The following is a 27,453-nucleotide window of genomic DNA, read 5'->3' on the forward strand; positions in this document are numbered from 1 at the left end:
TATAGGTATAATACGAACTTGAATGATGAGTTTGGTGGGTCAAGTAAGATGGAAAGTTTTTAGAGTGACTGAAAACAAAAGGTATTGACTCATTTTTTTCACCATTGTTTTATTTCATTTATTTTAGGCTGTTACCTTTAACATTGATTTTGCGCATTATAAACTCCAGCATTTCAAAACAACTGTGTTGAACTTTTTGCTGACTGCAGCATATTTTGGAGTGTATTACTTTCTGTATTACTCGCATTTGAAGGTCAACAGAGCTTCTCCATTTGGACATGTTGTAACTCTAAAAACAAACACATCTCCACCTGACACTAAATAAAGTGTAAACCTTTTAATCTCTGCACGAACGCTACCACCAATCACAGCGAGGGAGGCGTGGATGAAGAAAACGCAGCAACTAGTAACTTTTTCTTTTCGTTGCGAGACAAATGGATTCAGATAGCGCATAGCCCCAACGGATGCCATCTTTGAAAAATTTATAAAGGTTAAAACAACAGTTTATTCTGTGCATCACAATCAAAGGCCGCAAGCATCTCCCCAGTCACTTTACCGTGCATGTAAATATTGTATATGCATGCACACACATACACAGAAAACGTGTGCGAACACAAGGTTGAAACAGACACACAACATTGCGGAACAACCACATGTCAGAGTCTACCGGGAAACCATGGGAATTATAAAGGAGAAATATAACAAAACAAAGAACTTGTAAGGTGGATATTTCCTTCACGTCACAAACATGGATGCACATAACATTGTGGAGTGACCAAATGTCATCCTCCTGGGCTGGGGGGACCTATAATGGAGAAATGCAACAAAATTGCAAGAAACAAAGTTGACTGCACGGAATTAAAATGTCACATATGGTTCCTGGAATATAAATATAGTCCCTATTCATACGTGAAATGTTTACAAAAAAAAGAGCCTCGCAAATTTTATTTTTAGACTCGTAAGTTGGAGCATTCGTAAGTCACGGTACCACAGTGTTGTGGGACTGTTCTTACCTTTGGTGGAACAGCTGGTCCAGAATCATAGGGGTCCAGGCTCTGCGGCACATCAGTAATGTAGGTCTTCTTGGGCCCCGCCGCCTGGTAGGGTTGAGGCTCGGTTCTCCTGTAGGCCTGCTGCTCCTGATAGGTGCCCGGACCAACCGGGGAGAAGCCCGGCTGGGGCGGCCCGTAGGCGAAGTCGGGCCCTTTGGCCTGGGCCGGCATGTACTGCACCTGGGTGGGGCTGCGCGCCGGCTGCTGCCCCCCGCCAAAGTGCTGCCCGCCGGCGGTGGGGTGCTGGGGGCTCGGCTGGGCCGCCCGTACCTGAACGTTGAAGGTGGGTTGGCTAGGAGTGGAGGCGGTAGCGTAGGACGCCGCCACGGGCTGGAGCTTCGCCGGCAGCGTTGAAGACCCGCCGCCCAGGGCCTGGGCTTTGGGGGTGGACTTTTTGGTGGCGGTCAGAGGCGGCTGATTAGGGATGACCATGCGCTTGTAACCCGTCACTGGAGCACTGGGGGTGGACACCGAAGAAGGGCCAAGGGTCTAGGCACAGAAATTACAGAGAATGGTTAACGATGCAGACACACACAACATTGTGGAGCAACATGTCAGCGCCTACCAAGAAAATGTGACTATTACGGTGAAATAAAGTGAAACATCAAGAAGCAAGGAATACTGGTATGAAACTAGTAATGCATGCAGCTGCCCAGAAGAATAAGAATAAGATGTGTGGAAAAATGTTGGTAAACGTCAAAAACTGAGACTGACTGGGTTAAATTAATAAATCTTGTAGCTTTTTAAACTTTTGTCATTTCTCCACAATAGTCCCTTTTTTCCAGTAGAGTCTGACATGTGGCCGCTCCACAATGTTGTACGCATCCATTTATACTCTAAGTTCTATGGAGCTATGCCACTAATTAGCAGAGCTGGGAGAAAGTTTAGTCGGACTCGCCGACGGACGCCCGTTTAAAATCAGAGGCGGACTGGCCTATAGACGGGTACAATTCCCCCCCCCCCGGAAAAAAAAGCAAACGACGGCCGACGGATGGGTACCCACGCTGCAGTCGGATGACCAATAACTGACGCTCAATTTTTAGTAAAATTCCAAGCTCTGCTTATAATTTCTGCCAAATTTGCTTAATTTGTAGACTATTGTCTTTATTTCTCCATAACAGTCCATGTTTTCACAGTAGATTATGAAATGTCATTGCTCCACAATGTTGTGGGGTCCAAGTTGGTACTTGACATTTCCCTGTCGAAAGCAAAGTGTTGCCCTGGTTGAGCAGATGTCTGGTGGAATAGCAAAGGTCTTTTAGCGTAGATTGTCTCTTTTTCTCCTTGTGCTGTAACTTGTAGTAATTGACTTCTTTTTTTTTTTTTTGTCTTCAGGCGCTAACCTAATAAGGCCGTCCAAGGTTAATGACAGACCCTTTTTAGACGGGCTGCGTGTTTGACACCGATACGTGGCGTTGGGCGGAAAACAATTAAGACTGACACCACAGATACTTTAGCTCTGACGCCCCGTGATGGAAATGTTATTATTTTCGCGGCCTTGAGAGCCGGCCGGCGTCCGGCTGAGCGGCTCAGTCGCCACAACTCTTCCCAGGAAACGCGGAGTGCGTCACAAATCTCAATGATTTAACGTCTTTTCCCATCCGAGCCGCCCGAGTCAGCACAAGTGTTATGTGGCGTTTCCAGCCTGCGCAACCATTTATCCCGACCTCCGTCCTTCCCTCCGCCCATTAGCTGTACATTGTGTGGCTGCTGTCAAGATGCTTTGGAATTTACTCTGTTGCCTCACTACTGTCCATTTCACCTGAAAAACGAGTCATTCCACATTGTTGTGTGTGTTCATGTTCATGTCCGTGGAGCTAGGTGACATATCTGCCCAGTCTGCTTTGGCTCTTGATGTTTCACCGATTTTGTTAGAAACAGTCCCTTAAAACTGGAAGAAATGAAAAAATAAATAAATAACTAAATAAATAAATACATATAAACACATATATATATATATATAAATACACATATATATATATATATATAAATACATATATATATATATATATATATATATATATATATATGATTTTTTTTTTTTTTAAATAAAGAAACTGGTTATAACTAATAAGGCGCGTAGCTCCCTGTATGCACACAACATTGTGGAGCAACCACATGTCACAGTCTATTAGGAAAGTATTTACTATTAAAACGGAGTGAACCAAGGTAGATTGGATGGAACTATTAAATCCTGTAGTTTCCTGGAACATAAACATGGACGCACCCAACATTGAGGAGCGACCACATCTCGCAGTCTACTTAAACACTAATGGCCTAAGACACAGCCTCCACATAACCTCAAAAAACTAAGACTGGGCGGAAAAAATAAATGGCATAGTTCCCCAGAAACAGACTAGAACATACACAAAACACTGTGGAGTGACCACATCAGAGTCCACTGGAACAGAAAAAAAAAAATCAATTGTCTGATAACGTCTGGGGTATAGTGGAACACCTTTTTTATTATTAGGGAATTCCTCTGCCACTTTTTGGCGGAATGACACCAATTGCCTTTAGCATCTCCGTTGCTATGCTAAAGTTTGCAATAACATTTGCGTAAAGCAGTGTGTTAGCATCCGAGCCACACGCGATGTTTGTCTAAATCCCATCTAATCCACGTCGGAGGGGAGGCCCCTGAGGAACGTTAAAAAGCGCCAAAAAAACATGACGTGCCTCCACTCTGATTTTTGCCAGGCTGATTAGCGCTAATGTTCATTAAAAGGAAGAAAAAAGTCAAGGGTTTTTCTGCATATGTATGGAGCGAAATCTCCACTGTGCCCTTTAGGAAGAAACATTACTTCATTTAAATGTTTCATGGCTTTTAAACAGTGTCGATTATTCATTAATCTCTTCAGGCATCCAGAGCTAGCGTTTAAGTTAGCGCGTCCGCGGCTAATGCAAATCAAGGGGCCCCCTCCAAAATAATTACGCCGCCATGGTAGATTTTCTACCAATTACACCAGCGGAATGTGATGAAACGAATCAAATGCGCACCATCAGTCACTCTGCCGAGCGGGATACATTTTTAGGATCCGGCCGCGAAGATAGCATGTCTGCCCGAGCGGCCATTGTGACAAAGTTCACGCAATCACGCCCAAAAAAGACAAAACACGCTATCGTGTTTCTTGAGTTGGGCTGATAAGGTGTCGCCAGTCAAACATTCCGAAAGTCGTATAGTTTGGATCCTGATTGGAGTTAAACCCTTTGGGATCTACGTTGGCCATTCATGTCCACCTCACTTACTTTTAAAACAATTTTACATGTGATAATTAAAATGTAATGAAACTTCCCAAAGGTTTGGATTTTTTTGTTAATTCCAACTATTTATACGCATCAACAATATAATATTTACATCACATTGTATGTTTCAGCTCTATCGTGGCCATTTATGGCCAATTGAAATAAAATATGTTTTAAATCTTACTGTCTACAGAAAATATAATAAAATGTCAGAGAAAAAGAGACTCGGAACTGTTAGTAACTAACTTCATGAACATGAAAATTAGTGCACACAACGTTATAGAGTGACTATATATCAGAATCTACCGGGGTAAATAAAACTATATAAATGGGGAAATGCAGCCAAATGTCTGGAAATGAAATGGACTGGGAAAGACTAATTAGTCCGATATAGTAGCTGCATGAAGCAAACATGGTTGTACACAACATTGTGGAGTGATCACATGGCAGATACTCCAATCTGGAATTTGAACATTTTTTCTTTTTGGAAAGCCTCTAAAATCGCTATAATCCAGTCTTCAGCTCAGTATATTTTGCCTTTTATTTGGCTTGTTCTTTGTCGGTCACAAATTTCAGCTGTTTAGCCTCGATGCAAAGAGACCAGCCTCCCAGGCACCACAGACTGTTTAGACAAGGCAACAACGGCTAATGCTCGGATGGACATTTGTAGCCAACAGTGCAAAGCATCCGCGCATTGTGTGAGTAAAGAACAAAGTTTTGTGATGCATCAAAAAAAAAAAGATGAAGAGCTCCCTTCCTCTGGGGCTTTTCCTAAAGCTTAAAAAAAAAAAAAAAAAAAGAGTGAGAAAGACGAAAGACGATTTGAAATGCAAAGTTAACAGTTTTTAGCGAACAGCCCCCAAAGGCTGCTGGAGTGGCTCCTAATCTTTCCCTCACGTGTCGAAAAGGCTTTCTGGAGACTCTGACAAATTTCACACTCAACGTGTCTGAAAAGTCGCTGTGAATTCAGAGCAGAGGGTTGAGTGGTATCTTATTGTTTTAATTGAAAATGCATCACTGTGTTGCATGGAGTCTACCCGGCATCACAGGTGTGAAGCAGTTCAGTTTATATAGTAAATGTTGGAGGTAAAACCGCACACCTGACATGAGCTCTATTGAGGTACTGGAGTGGACCATGCAACACAGAAGTGAATCATTTTCCAGATGCGAAAATGGTTCACATCTGTGTTGCATGTTCGACTCCATGCAACACAGTGATGTAATTTCTTTTAGAACAGTAAAACGTACTTGACTGATGACAGCTATTTCAGCCACAGTGTCACATGGAGTCAACTACGCAACACAAGTGAGAAGCATTTTACAGTTTAGCGCAGTAAATGTTGATTACTGGAATGAATGTTACTGGGCAAAAGGAATAAGTCATGCAACACAGATGTGAAGCATTTTTCATTCCACAGAGTAAATGTTTGAGTTGTTACAATGAACTAAACTATTATCGAAATGAGTGCTGCTGTGGTTCTGCGTTGCATGCAGTGGACCATGTGATTATGTGTTTGCAGCATAATAGTGGCAGGCATGTCCTCACGAGTGTAACATTTTGTATTTTGCCTTTGATTGTTTGCACGACGCCACCCTAGCCAGTGGTGGGTGTTGACTGGAAGGTCAATCCGGCAGCAGGTTCAGAGTTTTGACAGGGGCGGCCCACTGCGGGCTAGCATAGCTTAGCCTCGAGGTGACGGAGGTGCGGGGCGCTCGCTGCATTGTTCCGTCAACGTTTGTTAGTCACCGTCTTTTTGTCTTTGATAAACAGGCCGAGTCAATGACAAACAAGGGTCGCAGCCGCTAACCTGACTCTTTATGGCGGAAAAAAATAATAAAATAAAGTCCTAGAAACAACGCTAACAGGCTCCCACGTCAACTGCTGTCACTGTAAATTATGACACACAAACACACACTTTGATGACATTGACACTGTGAGTAATATGCCCCATTTTTGGGACTGTTACTTCATGCAAGATGTCACAACATCCCCAGTATTCAATAAATGCGGCGCGTTGACTTAAATGTGGACAAAATTGTTGGTACTCTTCTGTTAATGAAAAATACCCACAGTGGTCACAGAAATAACAAGCATCTGACAAAAGTAATAATGAATAAAAATGTAATAAAACGAATCGATGAAAATCAGACATTGCTTTTGAATAGTGGTTCAACGTTATTAAATAAAAACAAATTCATGAAACAGGCGTGGACAAAATTGGTAGTACCCCTGGAACACTATATGGACATGTTCAATTAAGGTGAGTCCTCCAATTAGCATCACAAGTGTCAAACTTGACCTATTTCAAGGATGACAAGTAGTCACTGTGCTGTTTGCCGACATGGTGTGTACCGCACGAAACATAGACCAAAGGAAGCGAAGGACAGAGTTGTCTCGGGAGATTAGAAAGAAAATGATAGATAGGCTATAAAACCATTTCTTTGTTCCTGTGACTACAGTTGCACATACTGTACGATTGACAACGTCTGAGTTTTTCCAGTTACACGCATGGTCCGTTTTTTGTTTTTTTTTGTAGAAGTTCATGGGGCCCGTTTATGGAAAACCCTGCATATTCCCAGCCTAATTTTAGCTCATAAGGTAGTAGAATTAGTAAAATGATTAAAATAATTTGCTGAAGGGAATAGTCAGCTTTAGCAGCAGCACTCGTTCCCTACTCCCGAATCAGGATTTTTAGCGAGCTGTACGGGAGCTTAACACCCCCACCGTCCTCTGATTGGCCGACAGCCGACGGTGACTATCACCATCCAAAACGGCAAGTCGGTCAAGCGCACTGAAGTGTAAGTGAGCACACAAAGAAGAAGTCCAGTTGTCTTTGCGCATCACGATCACCATCCGCTCAGCTACCTTACACGCTATATTTATACTTGGGGTCAAAAGGCCCGATGTGGAGCTAATGTCATGTCGGGAGCGTGACATGCTGACAGAAGCCGAGTACTGGAAATGGCGCAGAGATGACGGATGGCTTCGGCGAAACGCCCCGAGGGGCGCCTGGCGTCACGGCGTGTCCGTCAAAGCGTCTTCCGTCGCGGGATGTCACAACACGGCAACGTGATCCACCGTCTGGATGCTCACTCCCACATTTCTCCACGTGTGTACAAACTGGAGACTGCAAAATGTTGGCCAAGAAATGATCATGTTACATCAACTTAAAACACTAACCCTGGTTTGAAACCCTCATTTGAAACACTAACCTCGACGTGAAACCTTAGCTTCAAACCCAATATGAAATCTTGAGTCTTGAAAAACATAATTTGCACACCAAATCCTGTTTAAAACCCTCAATTTTGGCCCTTACTCTAGCATGGAACCCTAATTTGAAACCCTAACCAAGGCTTGAGTTTTCACAGACACTTTCAAACCAAATATAAAACCCTAACTTGAAAACTTAACCCTGTCTTGAAATGGTCATTTCATTTGAAACCTTATCCATGCCCTTGGAACCTAATTTGAAACTCTAATCCATGGTTAAAACTAATTTATGACCCTAAATCCATTTTGGTACTCTAATTTGAAACCCTAACCAAGGCTTTGGACATTATTTTGTGACGCCGACTTTCTAATTTGAAACCCTTACCCAAGCTTTGAAGCCTTACTTCTAACCCATTAAGGCCTAAAGTGCCTGGCTCAACAGCCCTGAGCAGTTGTGATGTAATTTTCAGTCGACTGAAGTGACAAAATGGCCGCCCCAAGAGATGGCGAAGAACGGGTGGATTAACTCTTGTTCCACAAATGCAATATTGATCAGAATGCCTTGTTTCAACTAGTGAGCTTGCATAGAATATATTCTTGAAAAAAATATGTTTGACTTTCCTCTTTAAGGCCTTTTCACACTGCACTTAGCAACACAGCGCAGCATTGTCAAAAAAGGTGGGCCTTTGCTCCCTTGTGTTGGAGAATGTTCAACTCGAGAGCGGCGTTGTGGTGACGTAAGAAGGCGCATCCAATAGGAGAGGGCCTTGGCGGAGCGATTTCAGAGCGCTAAGCAATTGACCAACCAGTGGGAAAAGCCTCCCTGTTACTATCTGGTTGGTTGCTATGCAAGCACTCCCAAATATGCGCAAAGCATGCACCGGGGCGCTGTTGTCCATGCGCGCCGCGCCACAACGAACACCGAGAAAACAAAGTGAAGTATGAAACAGCCCTTAGAATGGTAACACCTCAGTCTCAATTCGAGCCAGGAAAAACCTTGCTGGCAGAGGTCCTGACCTCAGACATCTCTTACCATTATGATCCTTTGGCTTAGAATTGATGTCAAACAGCTCGACTTCACTTTCAAACTTAAATATGAACAAACACGGGAGAGCACTTAGTCCAAAACAAACGGCCCGATGATAACTTTTACAAGCTTGTATGCCGCTAAACGGGCGGAAGAAATACGCGGCTGGCTGACTGGTGTATTAATGAAAGATTCAGACCACGCGATGAGATGGTTTTGTACATGGGGAAAGAAGAACACAGCTTTGATTTCATAGCGGTGTCACGTGAAGGTTGTTAATGACGACATGGAACGATCAGCTCGCCGTTAGCCTTGTTCTGCGGCAAGTAATTTAAGGACAAACAGCAAAAGTGTTTTCCAGACTGTGATTCCTGCCCTAGAAAAACAGAAGCACAGAAATGCCAAAATTTTGTTCATCTTGCACGTAAGGCTCTTAAAATAATGGCTAAAGTCATATTTTGATTTTTTTTTTAAAAATGCCTTAAACTTCTCAGGATGATGGCCACCTCTGCAAAAATCTGCTAGATCCTTAATTCATTTCTTCCCCGTGAAATCCAAAATCTGGTTTTGTGTTTTCTGAAGAAAAACTGAAAGAAACTTAAAGCGGAAGTCAACCTCAAACATATTTTTTTCAAGAATATGTTCCTAGCAGGCCCACGAGTTGAAACATGGCATTCTGATTAGTTATGGCTAAAACAAGAGCATTTTGATGCTTAACTTATATTCCACAAACGCAAAATTTATCAGAATGCCATGTTTCAACTAGTGGGCCTGCCATTATTTTACAAGTTCTTTTTTCTTTTTTCTTTTTTTTAATCACCACATTGTTTGACAAATACATGCACAGCTAGGGGTGGGCGATCTGGCAAAAATATCATATCACGATTTTTTAAAAATAAAATAAAAATTTCATTTTAATATGTATATATATAATACGGTGTTTTAATATTTTTATAATTTAAACATAGCTAAAATACTAACATTCAAGGGTGTGGCCTAGTGAGTGGCATCAGGATCTGATTAGTGGACAATTAGTTTTTGCGAGAGTGTTTGGGCGTGAGTCGTGGCCTACAGCAGCTCCTTGCGAGTGTTTTTATTTTCTATTTGTCCCGTTCCACACAAGGCAAAAAAATGTACTATGTGTGACAGCTTGTAACTGGAAAAATAAGCAAGTCACTTACAGTAGAAGTGAAGATACCACTTGATGTGTCTTTTTCGCATCAGGGAGTGTTTGCGGCGAGCTGGCTAGATGTTTTTACTAAAATGAGGTTAACAGTGACCTCCAGTAACCAAACAACAGAGGCATCAAGTGTGTCTTTGATTTCGAGAAAAAAAAAAGAATTACCAGCGGTCAGCGAGGATCCGAGCAGGAGGTCAGCGTAGTGTGGTGTAGCGTAGCGGTGGCGGCGCTAACGCAGCGGCTTGACGAGTAGTCTATTTTGACACTGGCGCTCGCCTCCTTGTTAACTCACCAAAACAGAGATGATGAGCTCGGACAAGCGAGCAGCAAAACTCTCAGAGGGAAACATTTAGAGGGAAGGGGAAAAGCCGTGCTGTCGGGTTTGTCCTCGTGTACACTAAACACCAGAGTAGGTAGATATCATCACATCATGCACTTGCTCACTCAGCACAGCAGTACTCAAACCGGTAGAGGTGCTAAATGGAAAACAAAAACACCGTTCTCAAACTCAGGATCACTGAGGGCAAGTGGTTTCCAAAACAGGATTAGCGTCTCAAACGAGGGTTAGGTTTTCAAATTCTAATCCTAACCCTGGCTTCTTGAAATCATAGCCCTTTTGAGAAACCCCAATTTTAAATCCTAACCCTGACTATTTAGAAACCCTATTTTGAAACCTTCATTTCAAACTAAACAAAACACAGGTCTTGGAACCCAAATTTGAACTACTAACCCAGGAGTGATCAAACCCCTTTCAAGAAATCCTTATTTGAAATCCTAACCCCATCTTGAAACGCTATACATTCACTGAAACTGTAATCCTGTCTAAAAACTAGGGATGTTCCGATCAGGTTTTATGACACCGATACCAATCATGCATGAGTGAGATCGGCCGATACCGATTCAGATCACATGGGATATCTGTATATTTTTCGATTTATTTATGGTGACTGCTATTATGCAATATTATCTGAAAAAACAAACAAACAGGCATATTATTGCCGTAATTTTGACAAAAATCTATATATATTTTCAAAAGCATGAAGAAATACAAAACTGTTGCTGGCACAATACAACAATTACTCAGACACAAAGGTAACTGAAAAACTTAACTTCCGTGCAGGGCGGCACGAGTTATGCTTTAGGACTGAGGGACGTCGTCGTGTATTAAACAAATCAACTTCTTTGCCATTTCGTCTCGCGGCAGCCAAGCATGAGCTGCGGGTGATCGGATGTTTTGATCGGCAATAAAAGTCTTTGATCGAATATTCTGATCACGTCATTTTTCACGAAAATCGGCCGATCATAATCGTTGCCCGGTCGATCGGAGCATCCCAACTAAAAACTTAATTTGAAACCCTAGCCCTAACGCTTCTCTGAATTCCTAACCCAGGCTTGAAACCTTATCTTGATACCCTAATTTAAAACCATATCTTGAAATCCTTATCGTGGGTTAGGGTTAGGTTTATAACCTTAATGCTTTTTATCAGCACTAATTTGATACATGAATACAATGTTAATTCTTTCACACCTAATTTGAAACCCTTATTTAAATTTCCCAAAAACTAAATTTGAAACCTGAACTTAAAATCCTTGCCTAAAATCTTGAAACCCTACATACATACAATACTACAATGACACTAACCTTAACTCTGTCTTGGAACCACAAGTCTGGATAAAAACCTTAATTTCAAATCCTAACTTGAAACCCTAATTAACCCTAGTTTGAAATAACTCTTGATCCTAAACTGAAGGTTAACTTGAAACCCTGACCAGATTACTTTACACACATTAATACTAATTTGAAACCCTGAACCAGGCTTGAAACCCTAACCGCTTATTTCTGGTTGTCAACACCACAGTGGAAACCCGTGCAAACCATACCGTAGCAGACCTGACCTGTCCCACTTGGTGGCAACACGGCTACATCAGGCTCCCTTTTTGTGACTTTTTCCATCTTTTAACACTCAGGGCGCAACTGTTCCCGCCGGAGAATGCGGGTCAACCGATTGATTTTGACCGGCCTGCTCCGTAATTGCCTGTAAATCGTCCAGCAGTTACTCGTTACACTGATTCGGTTACGGCAGAGCGAAAGAATAACAGCGTGGAAGGAAGAAGTCGTCACTCGCCAGAGAGGTTGAATCAGTGTGTGTTTATCTCACAGGTATCAAACTCAAGGATTTGTGGCCCGCGAAAGCAAATCAGCAACTTCCATGATTCTGCTAAAATCCACATTTCAAATTGACATATGTATTGAATAATAACTTGAAAATATTTTTTTTTGTTACCAGAGCCATTTACAAAGTAACTTGAACAATAACTTAAAGTCGAACAAACTATTATCCTAGATATCTGATTTCAAAACTAGTCATTCATTTGTTATTTATATGTAAAGATATGATGGGTTGCTGAAACAAAATATGGTTTCTAGTCTTACCAGCCCTGTGAGAGAAACCTGAAAAACAATGTGGCCTGTGACAAAACTGACATAGACACCTCGGTCTATATCAGGTGTGGGCAATTCCGGCCCTTCCTGCCTGTTTTCCATCTTTCCCTGCTGTAACACACCTGAAAACATGCAGGGTATCGGACCTCGAGGGCTAGAATTGCCCACCCCTGACCTAAACTCAAGTGCGTTTTGAAGCATGCACACTACGGTGCCTCAGAGAGAGCACAAATCTACCACCAATTTCTTCAGAAGTGGCGCAAGCAAAACGTCATCACAACCAACGTATTCCCTCAAATGACCAGAGGTGGGTAATCCAGGTCCAGAAAGTATAAACCTATCACAGTTTGGCTTTAGGTAAACGAGCTCAGTTGTTCAGAAGTACCTGTGGCGAAAGCCAAACTGTGGCAGGGTTTTTACTTTCTGGACCTGGATTGCCCACCTCTGGTCTATATGTTCATAAGTGGTATATTGACTTAAAATTCTTTTTGTTAAAAGAAACATGTCAAGAACAGAAAATTTGCAGCTAATATTTTTTGCTTTTGTGACACCTCGCGACACCTAATTTGTGACACTATCGCGACACACACTTTCTACTACCTACCGTGACACATATTCGATTTATACTAGGGGTCGGAAACATTAAATACTCAAAGAGCATTTGAATTGTCTCCCACAGCAAAAACACCAGGAGCCACAAACCATTTGTGACATCTAAAATGATGATAACACTGCATACACACGTGTTGTTGTTTTTTTTTTTACCTGCATGTATAAGAAACTCGTTGCATTTATGAAAACAATGAACCATAGTCATAGCCATAGTCAACATGAAAATTTATTTCTGCATCTGCAAAACACTTTTTACTCTCCCTTACGATTGACGTGACAAGCCAAAATTCAATCCCTAATCGTTATCTTAAAAAAAAGCCATGAATCGAAATCAAAGAAATGTGTCTCTATTCTGCACTGTACATTTAAATAAATTAAAAATTAAAGCTAAATCTTCTCCATGTGTACGTCCATGCGCATCAAAAACAAAAGCGTCCCATTTAAAACATTTCATGATTAAATCATGCACAGGCATGTTCGCAGCAGCGCTCCTGTAGTTAAAAATAAAATGAAATTAAATAATAACGTGTTATTTTTTTTACCGCGTCAGGTAAAAAGCAGCGGGTCGGCCATACATTACTTAGCACAGACGCTAACCTGCGCGCTAGATCCTGGACAGGTGCCTATCAATTTTTTACGGCGTGTTGACAAAAGCTTTCAGGTCCCCTTGGCTAATATGGTATAGCACATGTTTTCTCCCGACTAACCTATGCACTTATACTATATTTTATTTACAAAACAAAAAAAAGCTAGCTCTATGAGCAAGAAAGAGGCGTACGTGCGCTTGTCAAGTTCCACCATGCATAGCATAAAGCTTTTGCTCCACACACTTTTTGAAAGGTCATATTCAAGTGCTTTTCAAGCACTTTCAGGTTCCCCTTTTCCAGGTTTTTCTGCACCTTACCACAATGACAGTTATGACACATATTTCATTTTACCATATACACTTGTTTCATTCCTTGATTTTTGTTGTTGTCATTAAAACTTTAAAAATTGTTTATTCATTTCAGCTTTATTTTATTTAATTCCAATCATAAAATATTTCTTAGATTACATTTGTGTAATGTAATAAATATTTGTATTATGCATTTATTAATTTGAGCTGTTTTTCTATTTTTTTTCTACCAATAATAATATCTATTTATTTTTCAATTTTATTTTTGGAATAAAACAGGTTTTTTCGCATTTTGTTTTGTACTAATTTTTTAATTTTATCCATCCTTCCATCCATTTTTTTCCACTTATCCAGGGTCGGGTCGCAGGGGCAACAGCTTTAAGGGAAGCCCAGACTTCCCTTTCCCAACCACTTCAAAGCCACTATGAATTAAATCAATAAAAATGATTTTTAAAACACACACACACACACACACACACACAACCAGATAAAGCTGTATTACTGAAACATTGTCTGAGACTAAACTACTCATGTTTTCATTTGTGCATTCGGTTGCGCCAACACACACACACGCACGCCCAAACGCACACAGTACATGTTGTATGAGGCCACAGGGTTCAAATGGGAGCTAAATGAACAGCCAGTCAATTATTTATGTCCGTGTACGTTAACCTTGTTGTCACTTTGTATGCATGTATAAATGTACAGTATGTACTCTATGTATGCACTAACACAACAACACTAACTGCGCCATAGGCTACGTTATCCATAACCTTTTTTTTTTTTTAATACATATAAATCACGTGTCTGTCCTACATTGATTGAAATGATTTAGTTTTGTGCCTAAGGCTTTGACTTTCTTTTAATATCCTTAAAAATCAACTCGTTTATGTAGGTCGAGGCACATTTAGTCGCTATCACCAAACAAAATGGGGCCTCGTTCAGGCTTCCCTTTTTTAATGAAGAAATACTGTGCTATTTCATAGTACTCTTAATAACATGTCTGGACACGTTTTCTTCAAAATAGCCCAAGGATCAACCATTAAGCAAGCATATGACACACTCCGTCTTGTTGAAAATAAATAGCCTTGAATTCTGAAAGTAGCCTGTTTTGAGGGGGCAGTACTGTGTTATGCAGATGAACTCCTGCTTACATCACAAGCATGGGCAGAGCGAGGACACTGCCACAAGGCAAGTAGCTTCTACTTTGCTGAAGCAGCCCAAAGTGTGAAAAAAAATTCAAGCGCTCAAAAAATGTCAATGCCCGTTTGGACAATAAAAGCATTTTTACCGAGGGAGGCAGCACTTCATATACCTTGTCATTAGCATAGCATTCATGGGCAATGCAGACGAAACGTTACAAAGTCTCAACCGACTCTGCTATTTTCTTTTTCGTTTAAGAATAATTAGTTGTTTGAAATGAAATTAAGTATTACTTGGCAAGGTATTATTAATTTTATGAAGAAAACCATCCAGGGAGCTCACAAAATATTTGCTGGGCTGTTTAATTTAATTTAAGATCTTGAGGCAAATTTTCTGGAAAAATAGGGCTCTAACGTGTCAGTAAACATGGAATAAGGAACTTGCGTTACCTGAGTGTTTCGTGGCTTGTATGGCGAACTGCTCTCCAGGTCGGCTAGGATGCTGGTGAGCGAGTCGATCTCGGCGTCCAAGCTGGAGCGTCGCTCCTCCAGAGTCTTCTCTGGTCCTCTCGTCTGCAACACACAACATCAGAGCAACATCAACAAAACACGTAGCCATTGGATATTCATTTTTGTACGTTTTTTCTATTGTCAAAAGTTGTGAAAGATACCAAAAAATCTCTGCTAAGGTTGAACAGGTTTGGTTGTTTGTATGTTAGCTAGCAGGCTACGTGAGATGTAAACTTTGGCAAACAGGACTCACCAATTTGCATTCTGGAGTGGGATGAGGGGGTATCACTTGAAAATAAAAAGGCGAAAGGAATTTATCACGTGAATCGTGACACTATTGAAGTGAAGATATCGACCATAGTTACTCCACAGATACCGTAAATAAGTGTAAAGTTGACTTAAAGTGGAAATCAACGCAAACATTTTTTTCCAGAATATGTTCCCAGCAGGCCCACTAGTTGAAACACGGCATTCTGATTAATATTGCGTTTGTGGAATATGAGTTAAGCAGCAAAATCCACCCTTTTTTAGCCATCTCAGGGGCGGCCATTTTGTAACTTGTCGACTAAAAATGACATCGCAAATGATCAGGGCTCAGGTAACGACCAATCACGGCTGAGCTTCAGAAAACAGGTCAGCCGTGATTGGTCGTTACCTGAGCCCTGAGTAGTTGTGATGTCATTCGACAGAAGTGACAAAATGGCCACCCCCAAAGATGGCTAAAAAACAGGTGGATTTTGCTGCTTAACTCATATTTCATATTAATCATATTGCCTTGTTTCAACTGGTGGGATTGCATACAATATATTCTTGAAAAAAAATATGTTTGGGTTGACTTCCTCTTTAAGGGCCAAAAATTGCAATACCAAAGTAAACATTGCACAAGTCCGTAGTAGGTCTGATGTTATGTTACATTAGTCTTTTTCTCCCAACCATTACCAAATTCCCCAGAATTTTCAGTCAATGAAATGGCAGCAATATGTTTATTATATCTTTAGTTTGTATATTGTGATCGCAATGCTCCAACCTGCCTGCAATGTGCCGCAAATGTTTTTGTTTTTTTTAGTTGTCTGGATCACTGACTGCTTCTTATTTTCATTTTATGTGTTTAGATTACCTGTCATCCAAAATTACAGGCACCATGCTATGCTTCTACGCTGCTGCAGCCGCTTTAAAACATCCGAGCGACGGAAAACAAAGTGCAACGCTAATGACACGTCTGGATAGCACAGAGGCAGGAGTGGTGCTAGTCAACCATTCCTGCTTCACGGAGGACACCTCAAAAATAAGTTACACGCAATACCATTTTACCAAAAACAACAACAACAAAAAATGCTGAGACACGTCATGATATCTGCGCAAGAGAAAAATGAAAAAGTCAGAAGTAAATTAAGATAACGGATTGCATAACACTATGTTAACATTTGTAAAAATAGTATTGAGTACAGTGCAACAAAGCACACATATTTTGTGTCTTACAACATTGAACCATATTTACAATTTCATATCCACCACGGATGAAAAAGACGGAACGTGATTTCGTGAGTGTCACACAAAGCTCGACGCCAGAGAGAACTCACTCTCATTCATCTGGCTGCCTCTCCGAGTCAACGGCTCGTCGTCTTCATTCTGCGGCCTCCGAAGCCCCCCGGCGGGCACCCAAAGCCGCCATTCCTGAGGCGGGGGGCCACGATCGATCGGGCCGGGGGCACAGCGAGGAGGCTCCTGCTGGAAACCTCTCATTCAATTGAGTGTTAACTCTGAGAGCAAGCAGTGTGTGTGCTGGCGAAATCTTTTAACATTAACTGTCAAAAATGTTTTCTTTAGTACTTATGAAATTGTAAATATGGTTCAGTGTTTTTGTCAAACACTATTATGTTTATTATATATACTGTATTTTTATGACTTTTGGCGACGCAGGCAGGCGTCTCGTCTAAAACCAGGAAACGGGCGTGGGCGGCGGAGCTCCTTGCTGCATTACCGTCGGCCAATCAGATAACAGTGACGACACGGCCACCGCTCGGCCCAAGATACCCGGCGTTTCAGAACCACCTCCGAGATAGTTCTGGTTCCACTGGAACCGCTCGGTCACGAATAAGTCTTGTGGAAAAGCTAAAGTTAAAAAAAAAAAAATGGCTACATTTTTTTTCTTGTTTTCCAAAAATGTACAAATACCACTTGGGCAACTATGCTATTAGGCTAACAATTTCTTAAAATAAACTTGTTGACATGCAGACATGAGAGATTGACAATGCGTGTTTTCATTAATTGTCACAAATGTTTGGCTGCACTAAGATAAAATGAATGATGGAATGGAAGCTAATGCAACACCACAGGAGATTGTGTAACTTTAGACACAAGTGAGGCTTTGTGGAGCAACACATCAAATCATCAAATGATCATTGTGGATTATTTTGGACTCATCGTTACCCACCACGATGGAATGTCAAGCATTGAAACAACTTGTTGCCATGTTTCATTGCTTCCACGTTCCAACGGATGTTCTATCGTCATTTGTTATTGGTTTTGTGCTCTTTTTTTGTCCCTTTTTACTATCAGGTTTCACCTGGTTGTGTTTTATTGCCGTTTGCGCTCTTTTCACCTTGTTTATCGCCGGATTAGCCAACCCGGTTCAAATTAGGTAGCGTGTTCCGTGGTCCATTGCTTTTTGTGTATATTTTTCTTTGTTCGTACCATTGCCCCAACGAGGCCCCAAAAGGTGTGGTTATTCTCTATTGTGGTGTTTGGTGTGAAAATATTTTAATCATCAAGTTTATCACCAGCCTTCAACAAATGCCCTTGGTTTTTACTTTTTGTTGTATTTTTTTTTAACTGGTTTAAGTCCAGCTTTCCAAAAAGGCGTCAATGTTATCATTTGTTACTGCTTTTTGTGATCTATTTTGCCCCCATGTATCCTCACTTTCCCCAATAATGCTCCGAAAGGTGTCGATGTCTTTTGTTACTGCTTTTTGTACTCTTTTTTTTGTTGTTTAACTTCTGAGTCAACACCAGGCTTGAACAGCTGCTGTCATCATTTGGGTATGCTTTTTGTGATCTCTTTTCACCTAGTTTATCTGAAGGTTCCCCAATAGGTGTTGCAGTCTTTTTTTTGTTTTTTGTGCTTTTCCCCCTCTCTGTTTATCCCAAGATTCCTCAACAGGTGTTGGCATGTTTTGTAATTGCTTTTTAAGTTCTTTTTTTTCCTCCCGCTGCCCCAATCAGAGTCCAACAGTCGTCGTCGTTATTAGTTTTTGTACCCTTTTCTCCTTGTTTACAATCAAGCTCCTCGACAGGTGTTGTTGTCTTTTGCCATTGCTGCTTGTGCTCTATTTTCTCTTTTTGATCCTCAGGTTCTTCACCTAGCATCGCCATCTTTTGTTGTTGTTTGTGTGCTATTTTGTCTCTATTTATCCATCAGCGTCAACTGATGTTGTTTTTGTCATCTTTTGTAATAAAATAGTTTTCTCTTCTCCTTACTTATCGAAAAGTGATATTCTTGTTGCCCTCATTACTTTTTGCACTCTTTTGTTTTTCCCCAGCTCGCCCTGTTCCGGCAGTTAGTTGTCTGTTTTTATTGCTCTTTGTGCTCTCTTCTCTCCATTTACCACCAAAGAGTTTCTTTGTGCACTCTTCACCTTATCGATCCCCAGTTTTCACAAGATGTCTTACTGTTTGTCGTCTTTTATTGCTTATTGTGCTCTCCAAGAGGTTAAGTTGCCATTTTTGTTTTTAGCTTTCTTTTCTCCTTGTTTGTCAGCAGCTCAGACAAACAGGCTCCAACATTTGTTGTCATTTGTGCTTGCTTAGCGCTCTTTCCTTCTTGCCGTCCCCAGGTTCAATCTGGTGTTGTTTTCTTTTCGTCTTCTTGCTATTGATTTTTACACTCTTTTCACATCGCTTAATCCCAGTTTCACCAAAAGGTGTTGCTGCTTTCTTTTGTGCTTTTTTTTTTTTTTTTTTTTAAATCTTGTTTACTCTCAGGTCCCAACAGATAGTCGTCTTTTGTTATTGCTATTTTTGTACACTCACTCCTTGTTTATCCACAGGTTCCCCCAACAAGGCAGGCATGACCAAGCTTCACCAACAGGTGTCAGCCTTCAGTCTTAACAGCTGAGAAAGTTTGTTTGCTTGCATGTGTGTGTGTGTGTGTGTTTGTGCATGTGTGTGGGGGGGTCCTGGAGTTCAGGCTCATAGCTGCGGGCGTGGAGCCGAGCTGCAAAGTATCCACGCTTGGCTGCGAGTCAGCGCAGACGAACGGCCGCATGCTTGGGCCGGACCTCACCACGTGAACTTGGGAGCACGGCACGCTCGCGGCGCTCCGCTTACTCCTCGCTGACACTTCGGACAGAAATGAGAAGGGAAAAAAAAGGAGAGGAAAAAAAGTGGCGAGCGAGCGTTTCTCACCTGATAGTCGTACGAGTTGTCAGGCGGAGGCGGCGGGAAGGAAGCGGCTGACGACGGCGGCAGGCGGATCGGATCAGCGGCGGGCGGCGGAGGAGGATAGTCAGCTAGGGAGGGGGGGAAAAAAAACTAAGACACTTGCAAGGCAACACTTCATATCACCAAAGGATTATTTCTACATTGTAAAATGTGTCATTCCACCTACTGTTGGGAAAAATTTGAGAAAGTGAGTGCTGAAAAGAAGCAGATGATGTTTATTCTGCCATGTGCAGTTTGGCGTAGAGCAAACAGCTTTTTAAAAATGTGTCCGAGTATGCTTGCTTCACCCTGTTTCTTGCTAATCCCTTTTGAAGTTAACTGTAAAACTACATATAAAACAAAGTTACCACCATTTAACCAAACCACCTATTGTAAAATTTTCACATGAAATTCTGCTAGCTTAATGCTAACACGAAATGGAAAAAGCCATAAACGGGCTAAGAAAATTATCATTGACTTTGCAGTAGTTATAAAACTTAAAACAACTAGTATGTCAGCATAACACATATTTATGCTCTGCACAAAAAGACTAATACTACTTCTAATTAAAATGTTTGTAAAAAAAAAAAAAAAATGGATGAAACCAAATTTGCAGAAACATATGACTGTAAACTTGTGTAAAAACTTTGCAGTTTGCATATCATGCTAGACCTTAGTTCAACAACCTTTGTACATGTGGTACAATCGGGAATTGGACTCAAAGCGATAAATGTGTTTAGATCATAGTGCCCCAAGCCGCAGTTACACCAAGCAATAAGAGTCAATGGAAAAAGCATTCTGATAACTAAATAAATAATGTTTAAAAAGTCCTTTTGCAATGAGAAAATACAGACATCATGGCAATTGATCTATCAAAAATAAAAGCCAACGTTCGCATGGTCCCCACTGAAGGTCGATTACTCACTATAGCAAATATTGCCCTGCAAAATGAATCAGCACCTGCGTCCTGTTTCATTTTGACTGGCATTTTATCCAGCGCATACGGGAGACAAAGACCTCGATTGTGTCGTGTTTGGAGGCCACCCAAATAAAATACAAGACTAAAATTGTAATGAGTGACAAAACAGCAGACACGCGACACGCCGTTGACCCGTTTTGGTTCATCAGCTGATGCCAAGCATTTCCTCAGTTGGTTACGCCTCTCGCCAGTTATTTGTGATAGCTGCCATCTTGGGACAATAAAATACATATAAAGAATATGAAAAATGCACTGATTAAAAAACAAAACAATGGCCACTGATCATTTTGTCAAACAGTAAACACTTCTGTAAAATATACATGTACAGTATATAATTAATGAAATCAGTTTTTGAAAAAAAAAAAATGTGTCCCCTTTAAATAGATTTCATTACATTAAAGAAAAAGCAGACATGTTTACATGAAAATGGAAAATTTGAATGACAAGAAGAAGAGAGAAGAATGAATATGATATTTTCTGACCCATTTTAACAGGAAATGTTTACATTATCACATTTAAATAACCCAAACACAAATACCCCCATTATTTTTTACACCCAACATTATTGTTAGGACGAAAAGATTCAATTAATACCATGATATGAATCTGAGCACATATTTCAGATCGATCAGTCTCTGTTAAGTCTCTAGCAAAAATATGGGAAAATATTGATACATAATCGTATATTTATGTACAAAGTACATGTACGTTATTACAAAATGTAAAACATTTTGGGGTTGAAAAAAATTCTATACACAATTACACGTGAATGCATATTTATACTTCACGGCAAGTAGTACAGTAGGTCTTGCCTTACTTGAACCATTTGTGAAAACTTGAAAAAGGACTGCCTCACTCAAAACTTCTTTACTGTCCTTGCATTATTAGAGTACTATCTTTTAATGTTTTTAATGATTATAATGGCATTTTTGTCATGTTTTGAAATGTTACTGTACATTGTGAATATTGCACTGAAGCTTTATTTCCAGAAAATCGCAAATCATATCGAAATCGCAATATCTGTCAGAAAAAGTGCAATAATTTCTTTTCCGAAAATCGTTCAGCCCTAGTGGATTGACACATAATTGCAGCAATTTGCCTAACGACGAAGTAGTAGTCTGATAATCTGGATGTAAGGTTGTTGGTGTTTTTTAGATTAGAAATGTAAAATGTGTTTTTTTTTTGGGGGGCGAGGGAAAGGAGCCAAATTTGCACTCCTTAAATCGGCGCTAATCCAAAAGGATTGCGACGGCAGCCACATGTTTCAGACGGGATAAGGAGTTCCGGGACAAAATTAAACCAAGACTTAAGACGGCGGGATCATCGTACACGAGGCGGACATGGACAGGAACTGGTGCCAATTCCGAGACTTTGACGAATTTCATTATGTCTTAATTGATGTCGTCGGTGTCGCTTATCCGAGGCAGACTGGCAAATTAATTTAGCAGACAGATAATATGCCGTGGTCCTAATTGGACACATGTCGTGACGTCTTGTGTGCTTAAGACATCGCGGAAATAGAGAGGGTCATGCCGGCAGCCTCCTTGGGGTTTTTTTGTTTTTGTTTTTCTTATGCAAAACATAAGAAACATGTGACACCAATGTGATCGCTGCGTGGAACTTTGAATCCAAAACTGCTGTTTTGGTTAATTATCATTTTGCTATATAATTAACGTTTGGTTTGCCGTTAATGGCCTTTACAGTTAGCTTTTTCATTACCAAGTTTTTTCGTAAGACATCTCGTTTCTTAATTAGTTCGTTTGTGACTTGGTTTCTTTGTAAGTTCCTGTAGTTTGCTCATTACTTCATTTTTTTTGTTACCGGTAGTTCATTACTCAGTTTGTCCATGACTTGTTTTGTTCATTAGTTGGGTTGAGTGTAAGCTACTTTGCTCCTTTATTTCTGTTTGGTCGTTACTTTTTTTTTTTTTGTAAATGTGTTCATTACTTAGTTTGTAACCTGGTTTGAAACTTAATTTTTTAATTAATCGGTTACTTAGTTTGTTTGAAAGATGTTTTGTTCATTACCAACTCTGTTTGTGACAGTTTGTATATTAGTTTGCTTGGTTTGTTCGGTACTTTGTTTGGTCATTACTACTTGGTTTGTTTGTTAGTTAGTCCGCTTGTTGCTTGGTTTGTTCATTGCATGATTTGTATCTTTGTAAGTTTCTTGTTTTGCTCACTATTTGTTTGTTTGCAAGATATTTTGCTCGAGCAAAAATACGTTTTTTCCCCCTCTTAAAATTACATTTCATACTGGAAAAATCCATCTTTTTCTTGAAAAGATTACTTTTTTTCAGAGTAAAAAAAATCATCACTATTATCATAATTACTAAAACTATTGTTGGGACAAATTAAGTATGCTCTTGAAAAGACTTTATTCTTGTAATATTACAACATTTTATCTTTATTATAGACAGAATGTTCTCTTTATAAAATTAAACCCATAAAATTATCTCCATAAAATAACCACTTTTTTCTTGTAAAATACCACAAATTTATTCCCATAAAATTTCAACTTTAAGGCAGACAAAATAAGTCTTTGTCATTGGAAACATTCTGACTGTTTTTTTCTTGATGAAATATGGCTTTATTCTCATAATAATCAAGTCAAATTTTTTTAAAATTACATTCTTATTATTTTCACAAAATTAGTCCATTTTAATGTCTATGGCATTGAGGACTAAGCATGGTTGTTAAATTTTACACGTTTTACACCAGTAATGTCCGGATTGAGAAAGCCCTGTATGAGGTTCTGCACCTAAAACGCTTGAGAGCCTCTGCTTTACAGGTTAGTCAAGAGGAGAAAATGAAAAAAAAACAACATTATTTTATTCTTCCAAAATTAGTTCAACAAGAACCCTTAAAAAAGCCAAAAACAGATTTTCATTGTTAACAAACATCCATGTGACAAAGAATGATCGGTCACAAGGTTGTCTTTTTCAAAACAATTACCACCCCCCTCCCCCTCAAGCTAAACGGATTTGTTGAAAGAAAGTGGCCCTTGTCGCCACATGATGTCGCAGTGCTGATCAGCATGGTCGATAAAAACACTAGGATTAAAAAAAAAAAAAAAAGTTTACCAAAAAAAAAAAACATCTGACGAGCTCTTTTTCTTATAAAACTTGCTAAAAGTTGCAAGTAAACTTACTAATTGTGGGTTCGCTTAGTGTCGTTAAGCGTTTGCATAAGCGCTTTTTCGTTCCTGCTCTGAGGCGAGGTGGATGAGCGACTGTTTAGTTGCGGTCCCTGGCGCGCCTCGCTGGGAGGATTGACAGGAAGTCCAGCAGCGAGCGGTCTCGGCAGCCCCGTGGAGACCGCTCGTTCACGCCTGGCGGCTTACACATCAATACATGCTTTATTTTGTATTAGCACAAGCCCTTGATGTTTCTTTGCCTTGTGACTGCACTTTTTATGCCCAGCAATGCCATCTGATGACAATCAGTTTGCACAGGAGAATTTTTTTTAAAAAGTGTTTAAAGTGAAAAGTGGAGCTTAGAACTAAACAAAAATGAGGATCAAGGCTACCTTGGAACTTAACATTGTTGAGCGACCAGATTTTAGCCTACCGGAGGGAAAATTGTCATAAATGAAGAATTATGAAAATGTAGACCCCCAAGGCCAGTTTCAGTTCACAACATGAAATTTGGCTGACATGTGTCATGGGGCGGCATGGTGAATGACACATCTGCCTCACAGTGCAGAGGTTGAGGGTTCGATCCCGGGCAAAGGCCTTCCTGTGTTGCATTTGCATGTTCTCCCCGAGCCTGCTTTGGTTTTCTCAGAGTATTCCGGTTTCCTATCCCATTCCAAAAATATGCATGGTAGGTTAATTGCACTCTCTATATTGTCCCTATGCGTGACGGTGAGGCTGAATGGTTTGTTTCTCTATGTGTGACCTGAGATTGGCTGGCAACCAGTTACGTCAGGGTTTACCTTGTCTACTTCCCGAAGTCAGCTGATATAGGTTCCAGCACGCCCACTACCCTCATAAGGATAAGTGGTTCGGATAATGGATGGATGGATGGATGGATAGATATCAGGAGTGTACCCCAAAAAAAATCTTAGGTAATGCCCGAAAATCCCCAGGAAGTGTGCCATTTGCTTCAAAGTGGCCATTTTCGGCTCATATTCGAGGGTCACTACGAATAGGAAACGAACTTCAGAATTCTGAAAATTCAGCCCACAAAGCTTAACAACAACAACAACTTTGACTTAACAACAAATTTGGTAATCATGTCAATTATGAGTTGGCCCGAAAAAAAAGTCTTAAGAAGCCATGTCCGAGAAAAAACACAAAAAGGCTGCCATTTTGGTTTGAAGCAGTCATTTCAGGGTCACTTGCTGTAGCACCCCATGGATTTTGGGGGGAAATTCTGCCCCCAAAGTCAGTTTCACTTAATCCATTAAGGCCGGGTGCGCCTAACCGTGTTTCTACCACTAGATCCGGGAGCACTGTTGCGTCTTTCTACCCTTAAAGCCAGGGAGAGCATATACGTTCTTTTTTTAATCAAATTCTTGGTCTCTTAACCAATGAAATGCATCAGAATATAACACGTAACGGTGTCTTGAACCCGGGGAGGATGTTCCGGGATTCTTTTGAGTCATTTTCACTTAGCAACATGACATTTGGTAGACATGACTATCATGAGTAGACCTATAATAAAGTCTCAGAAGCAATACCAGAAAATGCACAGGAAATCTGCCATTTTGGTTTGCATTGGACATTTTAAAGTCATTTTAGCCATTTCTAGGGGCCCTTCAATGGAAAACTAGTATGACAGCGACCAAATTTCAAATACGTATACTAAATGGGTTGCGACGCGAAATTGTGAAACATTTCAGATTTCGTCATTGTGGGCGAAGAATGGAGGCAAACTTTGAAGACTAATTCCCCATTTAAGGTTTTCATTGGACAAACATTTAAGTAACACTTTAAATGTCTAAGGCCTAGATAGACCAAAAAGACGCTGGCCAACAGGGACAGACGCTTACCCCCTGCGGCGTCCGGCCTGCTCTCGGCACGTCACGCTGGAGGAATACACCGCAACAACAGACAGCGACGCTGATCATTAAAGTACTTTCTGCGCATGTGTGAGATGTAATACCCTTCCACACCATCGGCGGTGGTAGTCACCATTTCTCATGGTTAGAAAAATCCAACCGGAAAGCTGTTGGCCGGAGGCGGATTACAAAAACGTAAACAAGGCTTTCAGCTATATTCTTCGCTCACGATGAACTCCCACGCGAAGTAAACCATCACGTTCTTGACACGGTATTGTGAAATACTTACGTTGTCAACCCTCGCTCTTGTACTTGTAAGAAGATTAAAGCAGCGGAGGCGTGCCCACTGTTTTTCCGCATTTGTCACTTCCCGTTGGTGCTCCGAGCGCTGATTTGCTAGGTAACAGCCAATTCGAGTGACCAAATGTCACGACTGGCGACGCCGATTCAACATACGTAAACGCCCCCAAGACGCTTACAGACGGGTTACGACACTACGACGGCGGCCACTACACTAAACAGACGGCGCATTCGGACGTCACGGCGCTTCACGACCTCCGACGTCGGTTTGGTCTGTCAGGGCCTTAATTTCACTGCACCTTCTCAGCAAGACTGCAGTCTGTTTCATGTTTTGACACATTCTCTCTCCACACACACACCCATACACACAAACAAATACACACATACGTACGCGCGCACACGCACACACGCGCACAGTCGACATTCATAGCGAACATTTCACAGCCGTCATTTGTTTCAACCCGTCTCAAATATTCCGATAAGGAGTCTGGCTGCTCTTTGAAAAGCATTCACCTTTTCTGCCAGGGTTTGTTTTTTTTTCCCTGCTACAATAAAATAATCCACCTATTGTTCCCCATCTCAATTTCTCATCCGGAGGGAATTCTCTTTTTTCAGGGTTTTCCTGCTTTTTCACATCTCCAAAGTACCCCAAAATCCTCTTGCTTTGTCTGCACTTGAGAGGACTAAAATGTCATAAATCTGTATTCTTCATCTTGTGTATGCATCTCGCTAATTAAGTGCTCCACTCCACGCTTAGCTTTTCTTTTCAATGTATTATTTATTTATTTGGTTGTTTTTGCCTCTCCAGACTAAAACAGATCCCGTAAGTATAATAATGTGTGCTCCAAAAATGGAGGAAAAACAAAACAAAAAAACAAAAAAAAAAAACAAGGCAGCTCATTCTCACAGCTTGGAACATTTCTTTTGTCTTGTGGGCCAGAACCAAATAAAATATTTTCTCTTTATTTTACATAACATTGTTGTTTATTACAGAGGATTGTAGGGTACAAACCGTATTGACACACTATTTATTTTTCAGTGGTCATTTTTCAATTGTCTTTTACACAATATTAACAATTTTATAGCCGAATGAAGGTGTATAATCACAATATAGTATTTTCTTAAAATGACATGAAATTAATGGCAATTTTGTTGATCTTTTCTCCATTTCTTTATAAAACACGTTTTATAAAGACAACATTTATACAATGACACATAAATAGAAATACAATAAAACACAAATAAGTGGAAAAATACTCGTGAAAGTATCTGGTAGCACACCAAGTTTTCGAGGGTCGATTTTCAAGGTTTCCGCAAATTCAAGTCACGGTTTCAAAACCGGTCAAATTTTCTCCCGTTTTTGGCGTGAACAGACAGTGAGGATATCGCTGCTTGATCTCACACTCTGTGCTTCTTTTTCAGATTTTTCTTTCGTGT

General features: G+C 40.6%; 1 protein-coding gene across 6 annotated transcripts in view; it reads right to left on the minus strand.

Moving 5' to 3' along the window:
• lpp (LIM domain containing preferred translocation partner in lipoma) overlaps positions 1-27,453 on the minus strand; it is a 116,172-nt gene that overhangs the window by 44,232 nt on the left and 44,487 nt on the right. For 5 of the 6 annotated variants that reach the window (XM_086046237.1, XM_086046233.1, XM_086046235.1 and 2 more), the window contains 3 exons: positions 19,720-19,823; positions 15,256-15,378; positions 1,014-1,541 (listed from right to left, as the gene is read on the minus strand). In XM_086046237.1, the coding sequence (XP_085902363.1) occupies positions 1,014-1,541; positions 15,256-15,378; positions 19,720-19,823 (755 nt within the window). Of the gene's footprint in view, positions 1-1,013; positions 1,542-15,255; positions 15,379-16,895; positions 19,654-19,719; positions 19,824-27,453 lie in introns of those variants that run through there. The other variant, XM_086046239.1, reaches the window with a different exon arrangement.

This window comes from Filicampus tigris, chromosome 12 (genome assembly GCF_054856515.1).
Source record: "Filicampus tigris isolate MCC_2025a chromosome 12, RoL_Ftig_1.0, whole genome shotgun sequence".
In the NCBI taxonomy this organism is placed as follows: domain Eukaryota; kingdom Metazoa; phylum Chordata; class Actinopteri; order Syngnathiformes; family Syngnathidae; genus Filicampus; species Filicampus tigris.